Below are 19,496 nucleotides of genomic sequence, written 5' to 3'. Positions count from 1 at the left end.
AATGTCACTTTGATGTGGATTCCGATGTGACATGATATTTGTTGATTCTCATATATTTTTCCCAACCAGAAAGCATTGCTCTTTATTCGGTCAGCGGTGTTGTGGTTTTCCTGTACCTTCTTGAAGTGGCAGAGACTTGTAGAGGAAATTGGCGATGAAGTTTTTTTTCCAATGATTTTTTTGGTTGATTTTTAAAAATAATTCTGTCTCATGGCTAACCCACAGCGAAACTATTCCAGCTTTTCTATCTATTCTAAATGTTTTAAAAACACTTTGCCTGCACAATGTGCAATGGATGTGAGTGATCATTAGTGACGTGCTTCTGAAAATGTGCTTGCTTTATTCTTTTTCTTGTAAGAGCCGTCAACATCATGTGTCACATTTTCCATTCCTATTATCTTTTTAGTTAATGTTCAATAAGAAGTATAACCTGGACTGTTGGTTCATAAACACATCTGGTTCAGCAGTTGTTTACTGTAGCTAGAGCGGCTGTCACCTTTTGTGTAACTACTTGCATATTTGTTTTATTTGTATCCTGTACATTCTCAACGACACCTGGCAAGTAATGGAAAATGAAGCTTCTGTTGTGTTCAGGGATGTCCACCTCTTATTGTGTATTTTCTTTCAATTCTGTTTATAAATATGATTTGTGGATTTTATTTGTAACTGTCTGGCAGAAATATTGTATGTGATAATGCAAGTAATATCGTTTGATTCTCTTTTTATTGGCCTAGTAATCAGAATTAGCAGAACACACTTTCGTTTATGTATTTTGGGTGTGAACTCGGTTTGCTCTAATAAGCAGAAGTGAAATGCAGTTTAGAATGCCTGTGAGTGCTTCAGAGGACAGTTCACTTTTTTAGAAAAAAAAAAGCCCAGTGAAGCTTCTTTTGGTGTTTGGTGTGCTACGTGATAACTGAAGTTTTAAGGTCTTTGGGGAAAATAAGTGACCCCAAGAGTCAATGGAGTGCAAGTACTGGATCTTCGGGATGAAGTTTCTGAGGTCACTGTGGGTATTTATTTACTGTAATGATTTCGACTGATCTTGGCAGGACACCTCTCTGCTATCCTCAAAGTACAGTACAGTTATGCAGTGAAAATGATAAAACATTTATTACAGGAAATAAGGTAATATGCATAATTTATGCTGTTTTTAGCACAATCATTAGTGATATTCTTGATAGATTTTATTTCCAGCTTTCATATCTAATACATGCCTGGAAAATTAATTTTATATCTTTCATTTATTTGCCTATGTTAAAATTGAGTTTTAAGTCATCTTCAAGTGAACAGTTTGATTGCTGCTCATGCATGGGCTTAATTACTTCCGACGAAGGACAGTATTAAATGTTTTAAATGTCACAAAAATAAATGAATATCAGCCAGTAGATTTAAAACTAAGCAATATCTGTGATGTTTTCAGCAAGAGCTTTTTTTCTCCAAATGCCTTTGAGGCAAAATTTTATTTAGTCACCCAAAAAAGGAAGCCCATTGCACTATTTATCACAGGCTGATACTGCATGATTTGTAATTCACTTACAAAATTTTAATTTAGTATGATTAGCTGTGCATCATTAAACAACAGTCTTTCATAAAGAATGCTGTAAAATACTGACAGAATCAAGATACTGAATATTTTAAATAAGCTACAGTCATTCACGGTTGTCGAAGCTGGATAATACAAGATAATACATGAAATACATGAATTTGTGCTTTCAGTTTGAGGTGTTTTTAAATGCAAGACTAAAACATGTAAGTTGCTTATATTCTATTTAACATTACAATGTCCCTCTATTTGATGTATCTCGCAATTCAGAAAAATATGATAAATGTATGCTCACTGTAAATTTAGAAATGTAATGTCTTGCATATACTTAAAAAAACAGCTAGGCGATTCTTTAAGACGTTTATTTGTTGGAAGACTGTACCATGCTTTCCCCTTCTGTTCTGGGACTGCCTCTATAATTGGCAGAATGGGACCATCTTGATAATGGAAGTGTAAAGGTGTAACGAGTGTGTTAATTGATGCTTCTTAATCACTTTTAGGTATTAAGTCATGATGCAAGAATCCGCGACCGAGACAATAAGCAACAGTTCAATGAATCAAAATGGAATGAGCACTCTAAGCAGCCAATTAGATGCTGGCAGCAGAGATGGAAGATCAAGTGGTGACACCAGTGGTGAAGTAAGCACAGTAGAACTGCTGCATCTGCAACAACAGCAGGTAAGTTTTGTTTTCCTTAAGACAGTCTTATTTCATTTTCACCACATTTTACTTACTGTCTTTTGAAAAAGCTTTCTCTTAAGATTAGAAAATACATTTTGATCGCTTTTAAGATTTTAATCCTTAGTGTTGAAAACAAATTTCACATTCATTATTCTCCCTTATGTAGACATTCTTATGTGTGCAGTCGCATTGCATTTTAATATTATAATTTAATAATTATATTTTGTTGATAAATAACAGCATGCTTAATTTTAAATAAAGTAATGTTAATCAGCTTTATTATTTATAAATCTTCAGTTTATGTCTTGGACACTTCAGATGCAATATGTTATTTTCCACCAGAGGGCCACATTATTTGATTTCTCACCTACTTGTAACATAAACTGAACATGTTTGTTATGAAGTGAAGATGAGACATCAGACGAGAGATCATTCTGTTGCAGATAGTTTTAAATGAATGAGTCAGGTTTATTTTTAACCCTGGATTCCATATAGGAGGAAATGGATGAGAGTGAAATACTCTTGCTAGCCTAAGTTTCAGGCCTAGAATATTTTAACTCTTGGAGGCCTTTTTGAATATCGTGGTCTACTTTCCACATACACGGGGCAGGAGGGGCTGCAAAGCAGTTGTGTCAGTTTGGCTGGTTTGCAATTAAATAATCGGAATGGAGTTTTGAAACAGTCACTTAGGAAGGAGAGAATGAGAGAGAGAGAGAGAGAGAGTGAGATGTCTGAGGGGGAGGCCACAACTTTCCTCATGGTTCTCAAAGGAAAACCTCTGTTCTGATTGGACCCACAAAGGACGTTCTTAGACTTGATCGGTCAGGATCCTTTTTGTCTTCAGCTTCTGGCGTTGTTTCAGCCTTAGAGAAAAGCTATTATGGGATCCATGCTTATGGCCCTAATTGAGATGTTAATGATATAACAGGATCCCAGTTTTCATAAAGTCAAGGAATCGTCATCTGGTTTAAATGGACACTTTAACCACTAACAGGGCCCTGCAAGTTAAAATTTGAAATTATGGGGATTGTTAGGGAACATGGAACCTGCTCAGATTCCAGCAATTGACAGGGTTAAAATCAATCCCAGCATGTTCTGTGAAAGCAAAAATCTTTGCTTTAATCCATATCTGAAAACTACTGTAAGATATCATTTAAAGTGAATGATTGCAGAAACAAAACTATTCTAGGCTTAAGGTTTATGCACACAGTGATACTGTGTTATTATATTTTATTATTTCATTACGTTTTTCTAAAATTTTAATTTAAGGGAAAATGCAGGACAACATTACAATTAAAGCAGCATAAAGCAACATGTACAATGTATTTTCATTTGCAATATAGTTGATTTTAGATCCAGAATGAACAATAGATGTTGCACATGTCTCTGTGGGTTATGCAAGAGTGAAAATGTAGCAAATTATTGGCCTTAGATTACAGGGAAATGTTGTTCTCCTTAAGTTACAGAAAGTGATTGTTTGGACCAGATGATGATTTGTGGAGCATATATAAAACTAATGAAATCATAGTCATGTTAGGTTCACAAAGGGAAAATGTTACTTAGGTAGTCCTAGCATTTTGTACGGTCTTGATTTGGTAAACACATGCATGGTTAACCTACCCAATCTTCTAATTTTATTCACTATGATTACATAGAGATCTAGATGAAAACATTATGTATTTTGGCATATTGTTCAGAGTATTTATCGGGTTTTAATTGCCTAAAATTTGAAACTTAGTTGTAACTGGCATGTAAGGGATTAGATTAAATTGGATTTGATTATACTGAGTAGAATGTTGTAGAAATTTTAACTGTTACTTCTTTCCATATAATTTATCTATAGTGATAATCAATTATAGTTATAAAGGTCTCAATATAATCTACATAGGAACATTTAATCTCATTTCATGACATTTATATCTCTTAAGCTTTCTAGCTGAAGCGTAAAGGTTTTCTCAGTTGTTTCTCTGGATTCCAAGAATGTGTTGCAAAAAAGTTTTTGTTTGTAATTTGTTTAAAAATGAGAAATCATTAATATTGATCATGTGAATTCAGGTTCTGGCCTTCACATTTCATTTTGAAATACCTGTTTATTGTTCCATTTTTGGTCATTGTACTCATAAAAAGGCATAGGACATTGAAAGGCTTTTGTTTATAGAAGAGACAATAGCATTACACATCCTTGAATGGATTAAGGGGGAAAGTTATTAAATTTTCTACACCGTGTGATTCTGTGAGCAGAGATCTAGGGGGTATGGTTCACAGTTACGATGAAGGCATATACTTAAAACTAACTAATAAATATGTCAATTCGTTAATGCACGGAAACAATAGCTTCCTATTGAATATGGATAAGTAATTGATTTGACAGGTGTAGATGACTACCTTGGCATAAAATCAAGAAAGGCTGAAAATGTTATGTGTAAATTTTGGATGAAAAGGTGACACAATAATTGGGTGAGTTAGATGGCTGGATGACCTTTTTTGACTTCTGCAATTTGATGAACTAGTTGATTTTGAAGAAGAAAACTGCTTAATTCAGAAACCTGATAGACGCAGTAGCCAAATTCAAGCTCTTTCATCTATTTATCTAATTACAACGATTCCAGAGAATTAGACACCCTTAAATTCAAATCAAATATCATTCCTATTTGGTTACAATCTAAAAGAGTGAAAGAGAAGAGTATCCACTCATTTGAAAGGTTAGTACGATTGAAAAGGGAAAGAAATACATTTGTGTCACTTGAAGATAATTTGGCATATGATGTGAAGGCATTAGCCTTAATGCCTGAAAGAAAACTGTCAGTAAGTAATGGGAAAATCTCTATTTCAAGGAAAACAACGAAACCTTTACTTAATGCACTTTCCTTGTTTCATCTCTTAACTGTTTCAAAATGCCACTTTGTCAGCAGATTTATGTAGCTTTCCTGGAGGTTAGGGAGATGCACAGCTATAACATGAAACACAGTCAGTTTTGATGAGCTTGCACATGCGTGTTACCTGAATTAGTTGTTGTAAAATATTTACAGAGCAGTCTGGAATCACTTTGAACTAGAGTATTTGTGTTCTTATGTGAACAGTGATCACGACCTTGAGAAAATAATATAAAAGACCTTAGTTATCAGTTTAGACAGCTAGGTTAAAAAGGAAAAGTATCTCCTTTTTAATGCCCTTCACATGGCACCTACACCCACCACTTGAGACGTATTCAACATTTTGACAAGACCACTCTGTTTTTCATTGTTCAGACTTAAGAAGAAACCTGTATCTGCTTTACCTCAGCCTGCTAACGTGTTTGATCTCATTTCTGTTTTTCTGATCCTCGTTAGATGCAAATAATATAATTGTGTATTTGTGAAATTTTATAAGTGTTTGGGAGTCACTGCAGTACAGATGTTAAATAACTAAATCTGAAAATCACAATGATTCATAAATAGTACACATTTCCCTGTCTCATCACACACTGATTACCGAGGACCCAATTTTTCAAAGGTGTGGGTAAAATTTTATCTCAGTATGCATATTTTGCAGCAATTAACATTTTATAGCTGAAAGTTAAATGGCATTTATATGAAATTGAACAAATATTTTACCAAAGCTAAAAGGGAAGTCATCAAAATGATTTCCTCAAAAGAAATATATAAATATGCAAAAGTGCCAGACACAAAGACCATACCAAGCCTTTCCCATTGAGTTGTCTTTACTTTTGACTCATTTCAAGAGCTAGTTATTCCTCCAGTTGTCATGTAGTCACCTGGGAAAGTGAAAAGCTAAATGAAAAATCCAAGACCAAATATGTGGATACAGTATGAAAAATTCCTTTCTAACCCCTCCAGGTGATCCATATTGATCTTGGAGGCATGTTGACACTGACATAATATTGGTACCTCTTGTGTGATGCAGTCATTGTCTCAACCAACAATTGATCCATTTCTGTCTTGATCATAGACAACATGAGCACTGTTCCCTCTAAGCAGTACAGGCGAGTGGCCATTTCCTTGGATGTGCCTCAGAATGTAACAGTGCCGAAAAGAAAGAAACTAATGGCAAACTTTGTTTTTGTGGAGTCCAGAGTAGCATATATTTTTCTCTCATTCCTGTAATAAGGAAGCTGCATACCCCTCAGGCTGCACCAACGGCTGATACTGAATACAGTATGCATGGTGCATACCCTGCGGTGTTGTTTGAAATGATTTATACCTATGTATTTCATTTGCCAATCAACTGACTCAAGGGCATGCCAACCACCCAGAGAAAGCTAAAAATGGCTGCATTGTCAACAGGAAAAGGCAGGGAGCCCCTCCCCACCTCCCACCACATCATGCCCTGTTTCCTTTGGGCAGAAAACTTCAAAGTTGCTACCAAGGAATGTAAAACTTTCATAACATTTTAACTGCATGCTTACAATCCCAGTACTTTCTTGTCAGCCAACGGAAAGTGAGAGCAGTAGTCATTGTAGGATGATAGGATGTGATGTGGCAGACACATTTCAATAATGGACTTCTTTCAGTATGTCTGATGAGTTGCTGAAATGGCTGCACAACTTTGAGGAAACTAACATTGTGCCATTATAAATGGGTATTTCTTATTGTTGTGAAATATCCATGTTGTGATTTTGCTAAGAATTATGCTTGATTGTTTTTTGTTTTATATTATTATTAAAGTACTGATGGATATCAGCAAAAGTAGGTGTTCTCTTTCCTGATGCTACCTCCCTCGAGAGTAGTTTAGTTCTCATCTGAAATCAAGTAACATCTGATACTGCAGGTGGACATAGACACAATTAGTGAGTGGCAAAATAAATGATATGTCCCTTCAGTGCTGACAAGATCCAAGTAATAGCTCTATCAAGAAAGATTGACCATAATGTTGCCTATCCATCTATGCTGTATAGGATAGCAACTTCATTTTAGTTATAAAATCTCACCTGCTTGAAATTGCAATTTCGCTGGATAATCATGAGATAAAAACAAGCAGATAGCTGGAAAAAGTAGCATTGTAATTTAAATCATGAGTCCTCCTTATCATTGATTGCAGTTTGGATAGTACAGTGATCCTATATGTGTCAGATGATGGAATATTGTAGCCCAGTTTGTCAAGCAGCAAAGGAAACCAACTTTTCTTTGTCAGATTCAGACTGTGGACTTTGTCTCTGTCATCAGTTAACTATCTCCAAACCGAAGATTTGTGGTGGGCCAGAGTCTTTTATAAAATTATGATTGAATCTACACCATAGAATCATTTATTTTTAAGACAAATCTCATTGTTTACACCAGAAACACAATCTGTGTCATGTTCTTGCTCTGGTTTTATACACTGTGAATTATAAAGTGTTTTAACCAGCTAAAGGTCATTCTGCTATAACACGTGTTTCGTTAACGCAAATCTGCTATAATGTAATTGATGAATTGGGGACACTGTTTCTAAAACGTGAACTTTTAAAAGAATTGTTGGCTGTAATGTGATTACATTGCCAACACTTAAAGCGCTGTTTGTAAAATGCGAGGTTGCACAAGAACGCAACTATTGCATTATAGAATAACTACCTGTATGTATATGCCCTAGTTGCACCTGCTGATAGTAGCATGGTCATTTACGTCAGAATTGTTTTGGGTGAGGTCATTGGCATTTGCAGCTAAAGATTAAATAATGCAAAAATGGACAGTGACCTGGATATCTGTAACAAGAAACCTTTTAAAAAAAAGATCATAGCATTTGGAAGGAAGTGGATCAGGCACTTGTTTTATCTTCAGAATTGCACATCAATGTCACTCAACATTTTGATGATCAGAATAATCAAAGGTGCAAATATGCTGTCTGACTTTTTTTTTTACTTCATGGATACCCTTAACACCAGCAGGCTGACACCACATGCACACACAAGTGTGTGTACACACATAAACACACACACACATACATGTACTGACGCTCTTTTTTTTCTTTCTGACTCACATACTTATTCTCTCTCTCTCTCTCTCTCTCTCTCTCTCTCTCTCTCTCTCTCATACACACACTCTTCACAATCTCATTAGGGTTGTTGATGGTACCTAATATCAAACGTTAACACAATTTCTACAAGCTGGATTAACAACAATTACTGGCAAGCACAGCTCTAAATCATCTTGCACTTATCAGGTCAACTCACAAGAAATACCAGTGAGATACTGACTGGCAGTTAACTACCAAGCTTTGTTTAAGTTTTGAACTAGACAAATTGACTCTGGTCAAAGTAGTGCCCTAAGAAATGCATTCTGAAGTCAACATTAGCGTCCACTTGCCAACCAACATGTATTCACTTCTCATACACTATAAATATTGTCTTCTGCTTGTATTAGTATTTCTTGTGAATTTTTCTGATGAATAAAGACAATAAACTTCAACAAAATATGTTTCTTTTCATCAATGCTCCAGCTGTGAACTACCAAAAGACTCTCATGAAATCTTTTACTCATTCTTGTTGCAGGGAAAACATATCCATGATGTAGGTCATAAATAAGGATGGTGAGTTAGGGAGAATGTGGGGAAATTTTAGCCTGAAGAGAGGGGTGTGTTTGGGAGAAGTTTGGAAGTGCTAACTTTGCTACCAGCAATCCACAAACATTTGGAATTAACTTCAGCACATTTGGTTACACGTAGGATATTCCCTGGGAAGAGGCTGATTCCCAATTAATTGAAAGCTGTTTAAACTGGGCCTTTTGGAATTTAATTGTGATGGCTTTCTGTGCTTCCTGAAAATGATTAGTGATAGAAAAGCTACAGGTTGCTAGGTATTGTAGGACTGAACAATTGGCAGGCAAAAAAGTCTTTGAAATGTTCACCCCTTTTCCTGTCTAAGTGACAGGATACTTCTTACAGGACTTAGTCTAAGAATGTGCTTTTGCTACTTTGGAAGTGGTTTCCATTTTCTTTGAGAGAATTTCTACTGTCTTGGAGGTTTGTGCATCTGATCCATGTTTAGTATGTATTATGCACCAATGCAGCATGGACTCAACTTTACTTTGGACCTCTGATGGGGACTGAGATAAGCTACAGGAACAATGACTGACTTCTATGGCTGCACAAGAGAGGGGTGAGGAACAGTGAAATGCAACTTGCAGGAGATGAAATCTTTGACACTCGATTTAGTCAACTTCATGAACGACACTAAGCATTTGAGATTTTGGAGACTCTCAGGGTATCGTGTGAGGTGGTCACTGACATTTGCAACCTCCTGGAAGAAGTGGACCAGGTGGATAAGAGTTGACAGTGATTTGGAAAGTTGTCATTGTCCTTAATCTGTTCACCTCTGCCTCCTTCCAGTGATCTGCAGGTGATATTTGCTGAATTTCACAATTTACAGACTATGAATGAATCAACCAGATGATCACAATCATGTATATCAGGATTTGAAATTATGTGCAGTTTTCACCAGATAATGCCAGTTATCAGAATAACTCTAGGAGAAAGTGAGGACTGCAAATGCTGGAGATCAGAGCTGAAAAATGTGTTGCTGGAAAAGGCGCACGCAGGTCAGGCAGCATCCAAGGAGCAGGAGAATCGACGTTTCAGGCATAAGCCCTTCTTCAGGAATCAGAATAACTCTGTGGCTCTAACTGATATCTATGGGTTTAGGGAGTCATTGACAGTACATATATAGCAATGCGCCCGCAGAACAGCCTGGAGGGTTCTAATCTATGTATGTTCAGTTTATCTGCCACCCCATAAATGTCATCTTCCATGTTTGTACAAGATTTTTAGGACACATTAGTGATGATACTTTGATCCTGTAACAGCCAATGATGCTCAGGAGGGATTAAGTTAAAGTCATCTGAAGTTTGGGATTATGTTCGGTGCAGACTGGTTGGACCGAAGTGTATGTTTCCATGCTGTATGACTCCATGAAAGCTATGATTGAGACAATGATCTGGATGCTAACAATATGATTGCAGTGCTTGTACAGATCTGGGGATGCTCTTCAGTATACCCAAATCCTGTTATCCACAATGAAGAAGGTGTGTTGCCCTTTACACAGCATAGTCAAACAGCAGGGACTGAAGCCAGAAGGAGGAACGTACTGAACACTTCATCTCCTCAAAAAAAAAAGAGGAGCAGCGAAGGCTGGATAGGATCAGGGACTTGATGTACGAAGGGCTAAGACAGTGATGTACCTTGATGTCCAGTGTAGTCCAATTTTGGTACACATCAAAGTGAAGCAGCGAACCTATCTGGTTTCACTTCCCAGCTCAAAGCAATCCTACAGTCAACAAAGCATTCATGCACAGTCACCTGTTTTTCATCCTCCAGTCTTAATTACTGTATCATTCGTCTGAAATCTAGTTTTCGGGCAATATGGGAAATTGGTAAAAACAAACAGTTTAATTTTAAGAAACATTAAGCAGAAAATTAATAATCTAGCACTGTGTTAACTGCCCAGGCCCATACCATCATCCAACTACACTTCTTTACTGTTCCTTTTTTCTACCACTCCTCCTTTTATTACCCTGTGCTTTCAGCAAGGTTGAGAGCCAGATAAAGGGAGAAAATGGAGTGAATCAGGAGAAGGGGTCCCTTTTCTTAGGTTCATGGGAACCAGAACACGTGTATTCATGAGAAAAGAATAACATTTGAGGAATATTCTATCTCTATGTCAACAGTGAGGTTCATTCTCCAACAATGTTGTGAAACTTGAAAGGGTTCAGAAAAGATTTACAAGGATGTTGCCAGGGTTGAGGGATTTGAGCTATAGGGAGAGGCTGAATAGGCTGGGCTGTTTTCCCTGGAGCATCAGAGGCTGAGGCGTGACCTTATAGAGGTTTATAAAATCATGAGGGGCATGGATAGAGTAAAGAGACAAGTCTTTTCCCTGAGGGGAAAAAAGGGGCCTAAGGGGCAACATTTTCACAGAGGGTGGTGCGTGTAAGGAATGAGCTGCCAGAAGAATTACTGGTACAATTGCAATATTAAAAGACATCTGGATAGGTATATGAATAGGAAGGGTTTGGAATGATATGGGCCAAGTGCTGGTAAATGGGACTAGATTAGGTTGGGATGTCTGGTTGGCATGGACGAGTTGGACAGAAGGGTCTGTTTCCGTGCTGTACATCTCTATGACTCTTTGACTATGATAGGTGATTCATGTCTGTGGGACAGAATTTGATTATAATCAGTTTTTAATTGTATAATCTACAGTACGCTAATCGTGTACACCCCAATTGGAACACCTAAGGCTGGCCCCATAGTTGGACCCTGAACAACTACTTCATTATTTGTGTGACCTGCTTGTGTCTTTCTAAACATTTGTGTTGGTTCCCTTTTTATCTTTGCATCACCCCAAAGACAATTTCTAGGGACAAGGGAACAATGATAATCACAGTAATGGACCTGAAAATGAGCCCATGTGGATTTCCACCTCCTTCCGTGTAAGATTCCAAAGGAATTCTCATCATTATATCATCTGTAAGCAATGAAAATGTTGTTGATTACACCTTCACGAAGAATATATCCCTTTCAATATAAACAGTATCAAAATCTGTGTGATGTGATTTGTGCCTGTTAAGTGAGCTAAAGTAACTGGATCTGACCTGTGATGGTTTGCAACAAAGTCAGATTATAAATTCTATTCTACTATGTTTAGTTTGACATCTTTTCTACCATTATGTTCAGAATATATTTGGTAACAATTGTTTAAAAAATGTATAAAAGTGCAAAATATTCCAATGTGGTTTTGTTTCTGCATAGACAGAGGCAGTAAATGCTATGTATTATGTTAGTGGTTAAGCATGTTTATATTTGGAGCAAATTTTCAAAGGAAAAGTAAACCAATAATTAGAATTTTATGTGATGGTACATATGAATATGACATTTATTTTGTGAAAATTACATTATTCAGTAAGGTATAAATTTAGATAGCGTGGACAAGATCCTAACGTAATGCTTCAGACGTTTGGCACATGTTGACAAGTAGATGAAACAACTGACTTTTGCGGAGTCCCTATTGGGGACTGCAGCACACCTGCAATGAAGGGAACTGCACCTACACCTGAATTGGCTGATGTCAGCAGACAATGAAGAAACAGCTTGGAGAATGTAATATAATGGTCTCATAACCAGTCACAACACTTTTTGTTTGGATTCCCACAGAACCATTCAATATCAGGCATCACTGCAGAATTGATTCTGACAGGAATGGAAGAATTGAATGCATAGACAAGTTGAGAACAACTGTTCTTGACATGAAGCTAATATTCAAATGAATTTGCCACCAAGGAGGCTTGGCAAAGCTGAAGCCAATGAGATCAAGAGATATCTGTTCAGGAAGATAGATGTAGTTTATAGAGGATAAAGTTGCAAGAATTCAATTACCCCCTCACAATTTGCATTCCATTGATTTCTTTGCTAACTGTTTCCATGTCATAACAATGAAATGGGACTTCATGGATTTGTGTTGTAATCTTCAAAACTACAGTTAAAAATAAGCTGAAATAAGATTTCAGATAATATTTTGATTCCAGAAATATTTGAAGTATTATGGAATCCTAGCATGCATTTACTGTAGGATATCTGCTCTCCACTTCACCCCTTGTCCCCCTGTGAAACCAAATAGGATTTATTGAATGGTAGTTTAGCATACAAAAAAAAGAGGCAATCATTTATCTCTTACAATGGATGCTGATGTTACCAGCAGGCCAACATTTCCCACCTTAACTGCAGCTGAAAAAAATTGTAGTATGCCGGTTTCTAAAATACGACTGAGTGACTTAGAACATAGAACAGAACAGTGCAGAACAGGCCCTTCAGTCCTCAATGTTGCGCCAACCTGTGAACTATTCAAAGTTCATCCCCCTACACTATCCCATCGTCATCCATGTGCTTATCCAAGGATTATTTAAATCTCCCTATTGTGGCCAAGTTAACTACATTAGCAGGCAGGGCATTCCATGCCCTTACTACACTCTGAGTAAAGAACCTGCCTCTGACATCTGCCTTAAATCTATCTCCCCTCAATTTGTAGTTATGCTCCCTTGTACAAGCTGACGTCATCATCCTCGGAAAAATAATTTCACGGACTACCCTATCAAACCCCCTGATCATCTTCTATGTCTCTAACAAATCCCCTCGTAGCCTTCTTCTTTCCAATGAGAACAGACACAAGTCTCTCAGCTTTTCCTCATAAGACCTTCTCTCCACACCAGGTAAATCTCCTCTGCACCTTTTCCAATGCTTCCACATCATTTCTGTAATGGGGTGACTAGAACTGTATACAGTATTCCAAGTGCAACCGCACTAGTGTTTTGTATAGTTGCTTGATGATTTCAGAGGACTGTTAAAAGTCAATCACATCACTGTGGTCCAGACTCACATATGGCCTGACTGGGTAAGAACAAGAGATTTCCTTCCATAAAGGATTTTTATGACAATTAATTTAATTGACTCAAGTTCTTTATTCCAATATTTGATTAACTGTACTTAAATTCCCCTGTAGCCATGCTAGGAATTGATCTCATGTTAATACCACCAGCAGGGGTAGAATGAAGAGGACATTAATTGCTTACTTAAGAGCCTCAATTGGTGGCAGGATGGGAAAAACATCAATGGTCCCTCTTTTCATGGACTGAATCATGGTGCAAGTGGGAAGATGGTGGGATCCACACCACTATTATCACTACCATCACACTTAACATGGATGAGAGCACATGATTCCACCCTTAGTGCAAATTTTCAAAATATATTCTCTCCAGTCCTTTGAAGATGCCTCAACATTGAGGTCCTCCCTTCACCAGCCTTAACAGCACCTATTTCTACCAGTGTATTGCTGGGTTGCCAGTCCTCTGTGTTCATAGCTTCATGAGACAGACTGGGATGGTAATAAGATAACACTTAATTGGCCTTAGTTGGTAAAATTGCCGTCATAGTCCCGCAGTTCACCTATTTGTGAATGACTCCTGAAAAGGATAGGGAGAGGTAAACCTGCCAGTAAAATTCAGGCAATGGTTCTGAAAAATTAAGTAGTAACTACATGGGAACTCATATTCTCACTCTTTGGCACTACGGTGTCACATCTTACTGAAGTTTAGTTTTAGACATGTGAATGTGACAAAATGTCTGTGAAAGACCACAAAAATATTTCTCTGTATTTGACAATAGTATTGTATTGTCTTTGCTTGCTGTACTAGTTTAGGTACCATTTTGATGTATTCTGGAGTGTACAAGTAACAGAGGTTACAAGCAAAGATGTCTTTTTGGTGACATATTTTGACTGATAAAATTATTTTCAAGTATGCTTCATTAATCAAGAAATCACAAGCAATCAAGAAATAGATAAATTGAATAAAATCAATTTGCAATTTTACTTTGTTGTCTCAAAAATGCAAAATAAAATTCTTCATCACTAATTTTATACTTGGATATAAAAGGACAATCCAGATTGTAGAACAGCAAAAAGACTGACTAAAATAATGTGAAGATTCCTCAATCATAAATCTAGAGAGAGAATTTCTACTAAGCATAAGTTCTTCTGTCAGTTTTCCTTTTGGCTTTCCTTCAATTTATGCATTTTTTTTATGGAGTCGAATTTAATTTAAAAAATTTTGAAAATTTTGTCCATATATACCTCAACAGAATATGCTTCCCAAGTTGAATTCTGTTCATATTTCTGTCAGGTTTGCCATTTGATTTTACAGCATCTCTGTCAGGATGCATACAATTGGTGAGGAGTTCGCCATCTTGTATGTGTTAAAAACAAATATAGTTAGTAACTATCAATGAACAAAACCATAGATTTTTGTTTTGGAGGCTAGAGAATGTAATTCTGCCTTGACAACTTTATATTGGTAGTTACTAATATAAATGTGCATAGAGTATAACCAAAAAAAATTGCCCGGAAATGTTCTCAAAAATGTAAGATTTCTAAAATGTTATGCATCAAATCAGATGTTGTATAAAATGATGAATATTTGACTTCAAAATAGGGAGTTAATTACTTTGATATACCCAGAAGCACCTAAACTTTAACTTTACCATCTGACATGCAAAACAAATGGACAACGGGCGAATATAAATGAAAATCAGCCATTGTAATTTTACGAAGACTTCGACAGTTTGATTACTCTATGTGTAGAATCAAAGTTTAGAGTCTCAGGAATCATCACTTCAGCAACTCAAAATATTCTCTCAGCGTTCTTATTAACATTTGCTACAAGTTATCTGGGATTTCAATACAAGTTCAGTCAAGGCTATATCTTATTTTGCAGAAAAATAACAATATTAGTTCTATAGAAATTGGTTAACTCCGTACATTCCAGCTATTGTTAGAATAAAAAATGCTTTCAACACGCAGGATATCAAGGATATATGCAAATTAAGATCTGAATTTGAATTGATGTTTAGTTCTGTATTCTTTGAAATAATTTTGTGCAAATTTATTTGATATTTTATGAAGAAAATATTGGGGTGATTTATCACTATTGGTGCAGCATGAAAGCCCAGCTGTGACAGGGACGCAGAGAAGAAAGCTTCCTGGCATTTTATGACTTTTTTTCAGTGCTCTAACATTGATTTAGATTTGTAGAGGAACGTTGATGTAGATTTGTAGAGGAAAGAATGGATGGGTTACTCATTGCAATAGCACATAATAGCATTAAAGGGGAACTTACATTTCTGTGCCTTGAAATTATTCTTTTGTCATTTTTTTGAAAGATGAGCATAATCATAGAATCCCTACAGTGTGGAAACAGGCCATTCGGCCCGTTGAGTCCACTTCACCCCTCCAAAGAGCATCTCCCCCATACCCAACCCCATCCCTGTAACCTTGCATTTCCCTGGACTAATTCACCCAACCTACACATCCATGGACACCTATGGGCAATTTAGCATGGTCAGTCTGTCTAACCTGCACATCTTTAGATTGTAGGAGGACACCAGAGCCCCCAGAGGAAACCCACACAGACATGGGGAGAATGTGCAAATTCCACACAGTCACCTGAATCTGGCATCAAACTCAGTCCGTGGTGTTGTGGGTCAGCAGTGCTAACCACTGAGCCAATATACTGCCCAATATCACAATGAGAGTCTCGTAGGTAATTTTGAACAAAGAAGCAAAAGAGAGTTTCCATCTTTGTTTTGGAGGAGCACTTCAAAGAGAGTTAATAGGTTACGTGTTGAGCAGTTGCTGAGGGAGCCTGCAGGTCAGATGTGCAAGATGTTTAACTCAGTAAAGAACTTTGTATTGTCAAGTTAAAGTACGAATGGAACTGCAATATGGATATGGTCAGAGACTGACTAAGAGCGACCATCATTTTCTAAGTTTCAGGAATGATGCTATTAAGGATCAGCATACAAATTAATTCAACTATGGTTTCATTGAGTCTTTTGAGAGGCTTTGAAGTATCCTGTAAGTTATGGAAGTTGGTCCACTTCCCTTTCTGTGAGGTAACTTCATTGCTCTAGGGAACTGTTACGATCTCAGCAGATGTTATTAATGGATAAGTCAGAACCCAATCAGGAATCTGGCTTGAGAGATGGTATTTTCATTTGTTTTTGTTTTAAAGAAATGTCTTCTCATTGCACTATAAGTCTGTAATGCTGCAGAATTTGCTTTAACAATAAAACAGAAGTTTATTATAAAAAAATGAAGAAGGTCACTTGAGAGTTTGATTTTTAAGTGTGAGGGCTTTTTTCTGGAGGTATCATACACTTGAGGTTCACTTTGCTTAAAAATACAGCTCTAGGTTTTTACCCAGACTGGAAGCAACACTCGCTCTTCAGTCCAAGAAGGGCAGCACGGTGGTACAGTGGTTAGCACTGCAGACTCATAGCACCAGAGACCTGGGTTCAATTCCTGCCTCAGGCTACTGACTGTGTGGAGTTTGCACATTCTCCCTGTGTCTGCGTGGGTTTCCTCCCACAATCCAAAAATGTGCAGGTTAGGTAAATTGGCCATGCTAAATTGCCCGTAGTGTTAGGTGAAGGGGTAAATGTAGGAGAAAGGGGTCTGGGTGGGTTGCGCTTCAGCGGGTCGGTGTGGACTTGTTGGGCCGAAGGGCCTGTTTCCACACTGTAACTAATCTAATCTAATCTAATGTAACTCACTGCTTCCTTTTCTTCTGAGAGGCATTGCTACTTATAGCCATCCTATTCCAAGCTCTTCACAGGGCTAAAAACACAATCCATAATTAAAAGTGAAACTATAAGTTACTCACAAGGATGCATGCCCAAACTTTAAAAAAACAGATTCCTAGATACTCTATCAAACCCATAAGGCCCTATTATTTTAGTTAAAAATCGCACAACATCAGGTTATAGACCAATAGATTTATGCAGCGCTCCAAAAGCTTGTACTTCAAATAAACCTGTTAAACTATAACCTGTTGTGTGAATTTTAACTTTGTCCACCCCAGTCCAACACCGGCACCTCAACATCATATCTATTACTTAAAGGTAAATTTTCCGTGATCTTACCAAATTATAGGGCTGCACTTTCATTAGAGAAAGATGACTGGTGGTGGTTTAACTTCAGACAGCAGAAAAACCCACCAGTTACTCATTCAGTCCCAGAAATCCAAGCTTGCGGTAACATTAAAACTCATACATATAAATCCCACAGTTTATATCGCAGAGTGAAAGTCCAAAGTTAGAACAGGTCCTAAAATCAACATGTGTTCTGTCAGAAATGCCATTACAAAGGCTGTTGAAAATTTGTGCTCCACTGATGTGGAGTTGTACGGACAGTACACTGACATGGGGTTTAACAATGCAATGACATATGTGGACTTGTAACAAGCAGAGCAAACTGTAACGGTGCTGTGGGTCTACTTATGCTACATGGACTGCAGCAGTTCAGGAAGAAAGCTCCCCACCACCTTCTCCAGGCAATTAAGGATATGTAAGGAAAGCTTGACTGGCCAGGAACTTTGTATGTCATGAACGAATAAAGGAGAAATGCACAGCACGAGCAAATTTTGGCCCTGGGTATTGTTATGTAAAAGTAACACCAGTATAACAGCAAACATTATCCAGATCGACTTTATTTTGAGAAGAAAAGAACAGAACGTGCTAATTTCAATTTTGAAGCACAGCATCCGTCAATTTTTCAAATCAAAACTAGAGTGTAAGCAAACATGCACTTTCTTTCCAAGTTTCAAAGCCAGTTTTTTAATCAGCCAGAGCCATTTAGACAGTAAAGATGACAGCATAGATTGATAACACCTTTTTTTTTCACTGGGATAGTGTTTTCTTTTCATTCAAAAAGCTCTGTTCAATGTAAGGGTCAATTTATGTTTAAATGCTAGATCCCTGGAAAAAAGTTCCATGCATTAAACACATTACAATATAGTGTTTCATAGTGACATTTGAATTTGTGAATGCATTTGATACTTTGCTTGAGGAAGTTCCATACTCCTCTATTGGTTTTCCTCTTGTTTCATGGGCTCTCAAATCTGGTGTGTATTGAATGGACTTCAAAAACTCTTCATCACCAGACAAAAATCATCCATGGAAGAAATAGATTAGATTCTCTACAGTATGGAAACAGCCACACTGACCCTCTGAAGAAAAAACCCACCCAGACCCATTTCCCTCTGACTAAAGCACCTAACACTATGGGCTATTTAGAATGGCTAATTCATCTGGCCTGCGGGAGGAAACCGGAGTAAACCCACACTGACACAGGGAGAATGTGCAAACTCCACACAGACAGTCACCCAAGGCTAGAATTGAACCTGGGACCCTGGCACTGTGAGGCAGTAGTGCTAACCACTGATCCACTCTGCCGCCCCTGATCGCCCCTTTAAAAAGAGGAGCCAACTTTAAAGGAGGAGAAGTGTACATTTTGCACTTCAGGTATGTCCGACCCACAAAAGAAAATTGAAGAAAAATGGCACAGTGTGGGAAATATGGAGATAAACAGTAGGTTTCCTCAAAAAGGAAATCTAATTCTGGTCACTCACGCATATTTTTTCAATTGCTGCCAACAATAATTAGATTAAAAACTTGACCAACAAATCTTACTGTGCAAGAAAAAGCCGATGATTTATCAGAGGTCCATAATCGAGGCCTTTAAAATACTAAAGATTTTGGAGAACAATAGATAATGTAAAGGTAAATAGGTTATACAGTTACAATGCATTCTAATAAATATTAAATTTTGTGTTCAAAGACGATATCTCAAGAGCCTGTAGAATTTGTATTTGAATAATGTATTGAGCATGAACATAAGATTATCTGCTGAACAGTCAATATCACAAAGCAAAATGAAGTTGGGGGTGTGAGTGTTTCAAAGATGCTTCACCTTCTC

General features: G+C 37.3%; 1 protein-coding gene across 11 annotated transcripts in view; it reads left to right on the top strand.

The window, feature by feature from the left end:
- foxp2 (forkhead box P2) overlaps positions 1-19,496 on the top strand; it is a 795,054-nt gene that overhangs the window by 431,462 nt on the left and 344,096 nt on the right. For all 11 annotated transcript variants that reach the window (XM_087997217.1, XM_087997213.1, XM_087997212.1 and 8 more), the window contains one exon: positions 2,047-2,224. In XM_087997217.1, coding sequence (XP_087853343.1) covers positions 2,057-2,224 — 168 coding nt within the window. In that variant the 5' untranslated portion in view covers positions 2,047-2,056. The remainder of the gene's footprint in view (positions 1-2,046; positions 2,225-19,496) is intronic.

Source organism: Chiloscyllium plagiosum, unplaced genomic scaffold (genome assembly GCF_037043375.1).
Source record: "Chiloscyllium plagiosum isolate Xiang-an unplaced genomic scaffold, Cpla_swu_hap1 HiC_scaffold_19, whole genome shotgun sequence".
Classification (NCBI taxonomy): Eukaryota; Metazoa; Chordata; class Chondrichthyes; order Orectolobiformes; family Hemiscylliidae; genus Chiloscyllium; species Chiloscyllium plagiosum.
This window is presented reverse-complemented; position numbering and strand designations above follow the sequence as displayed.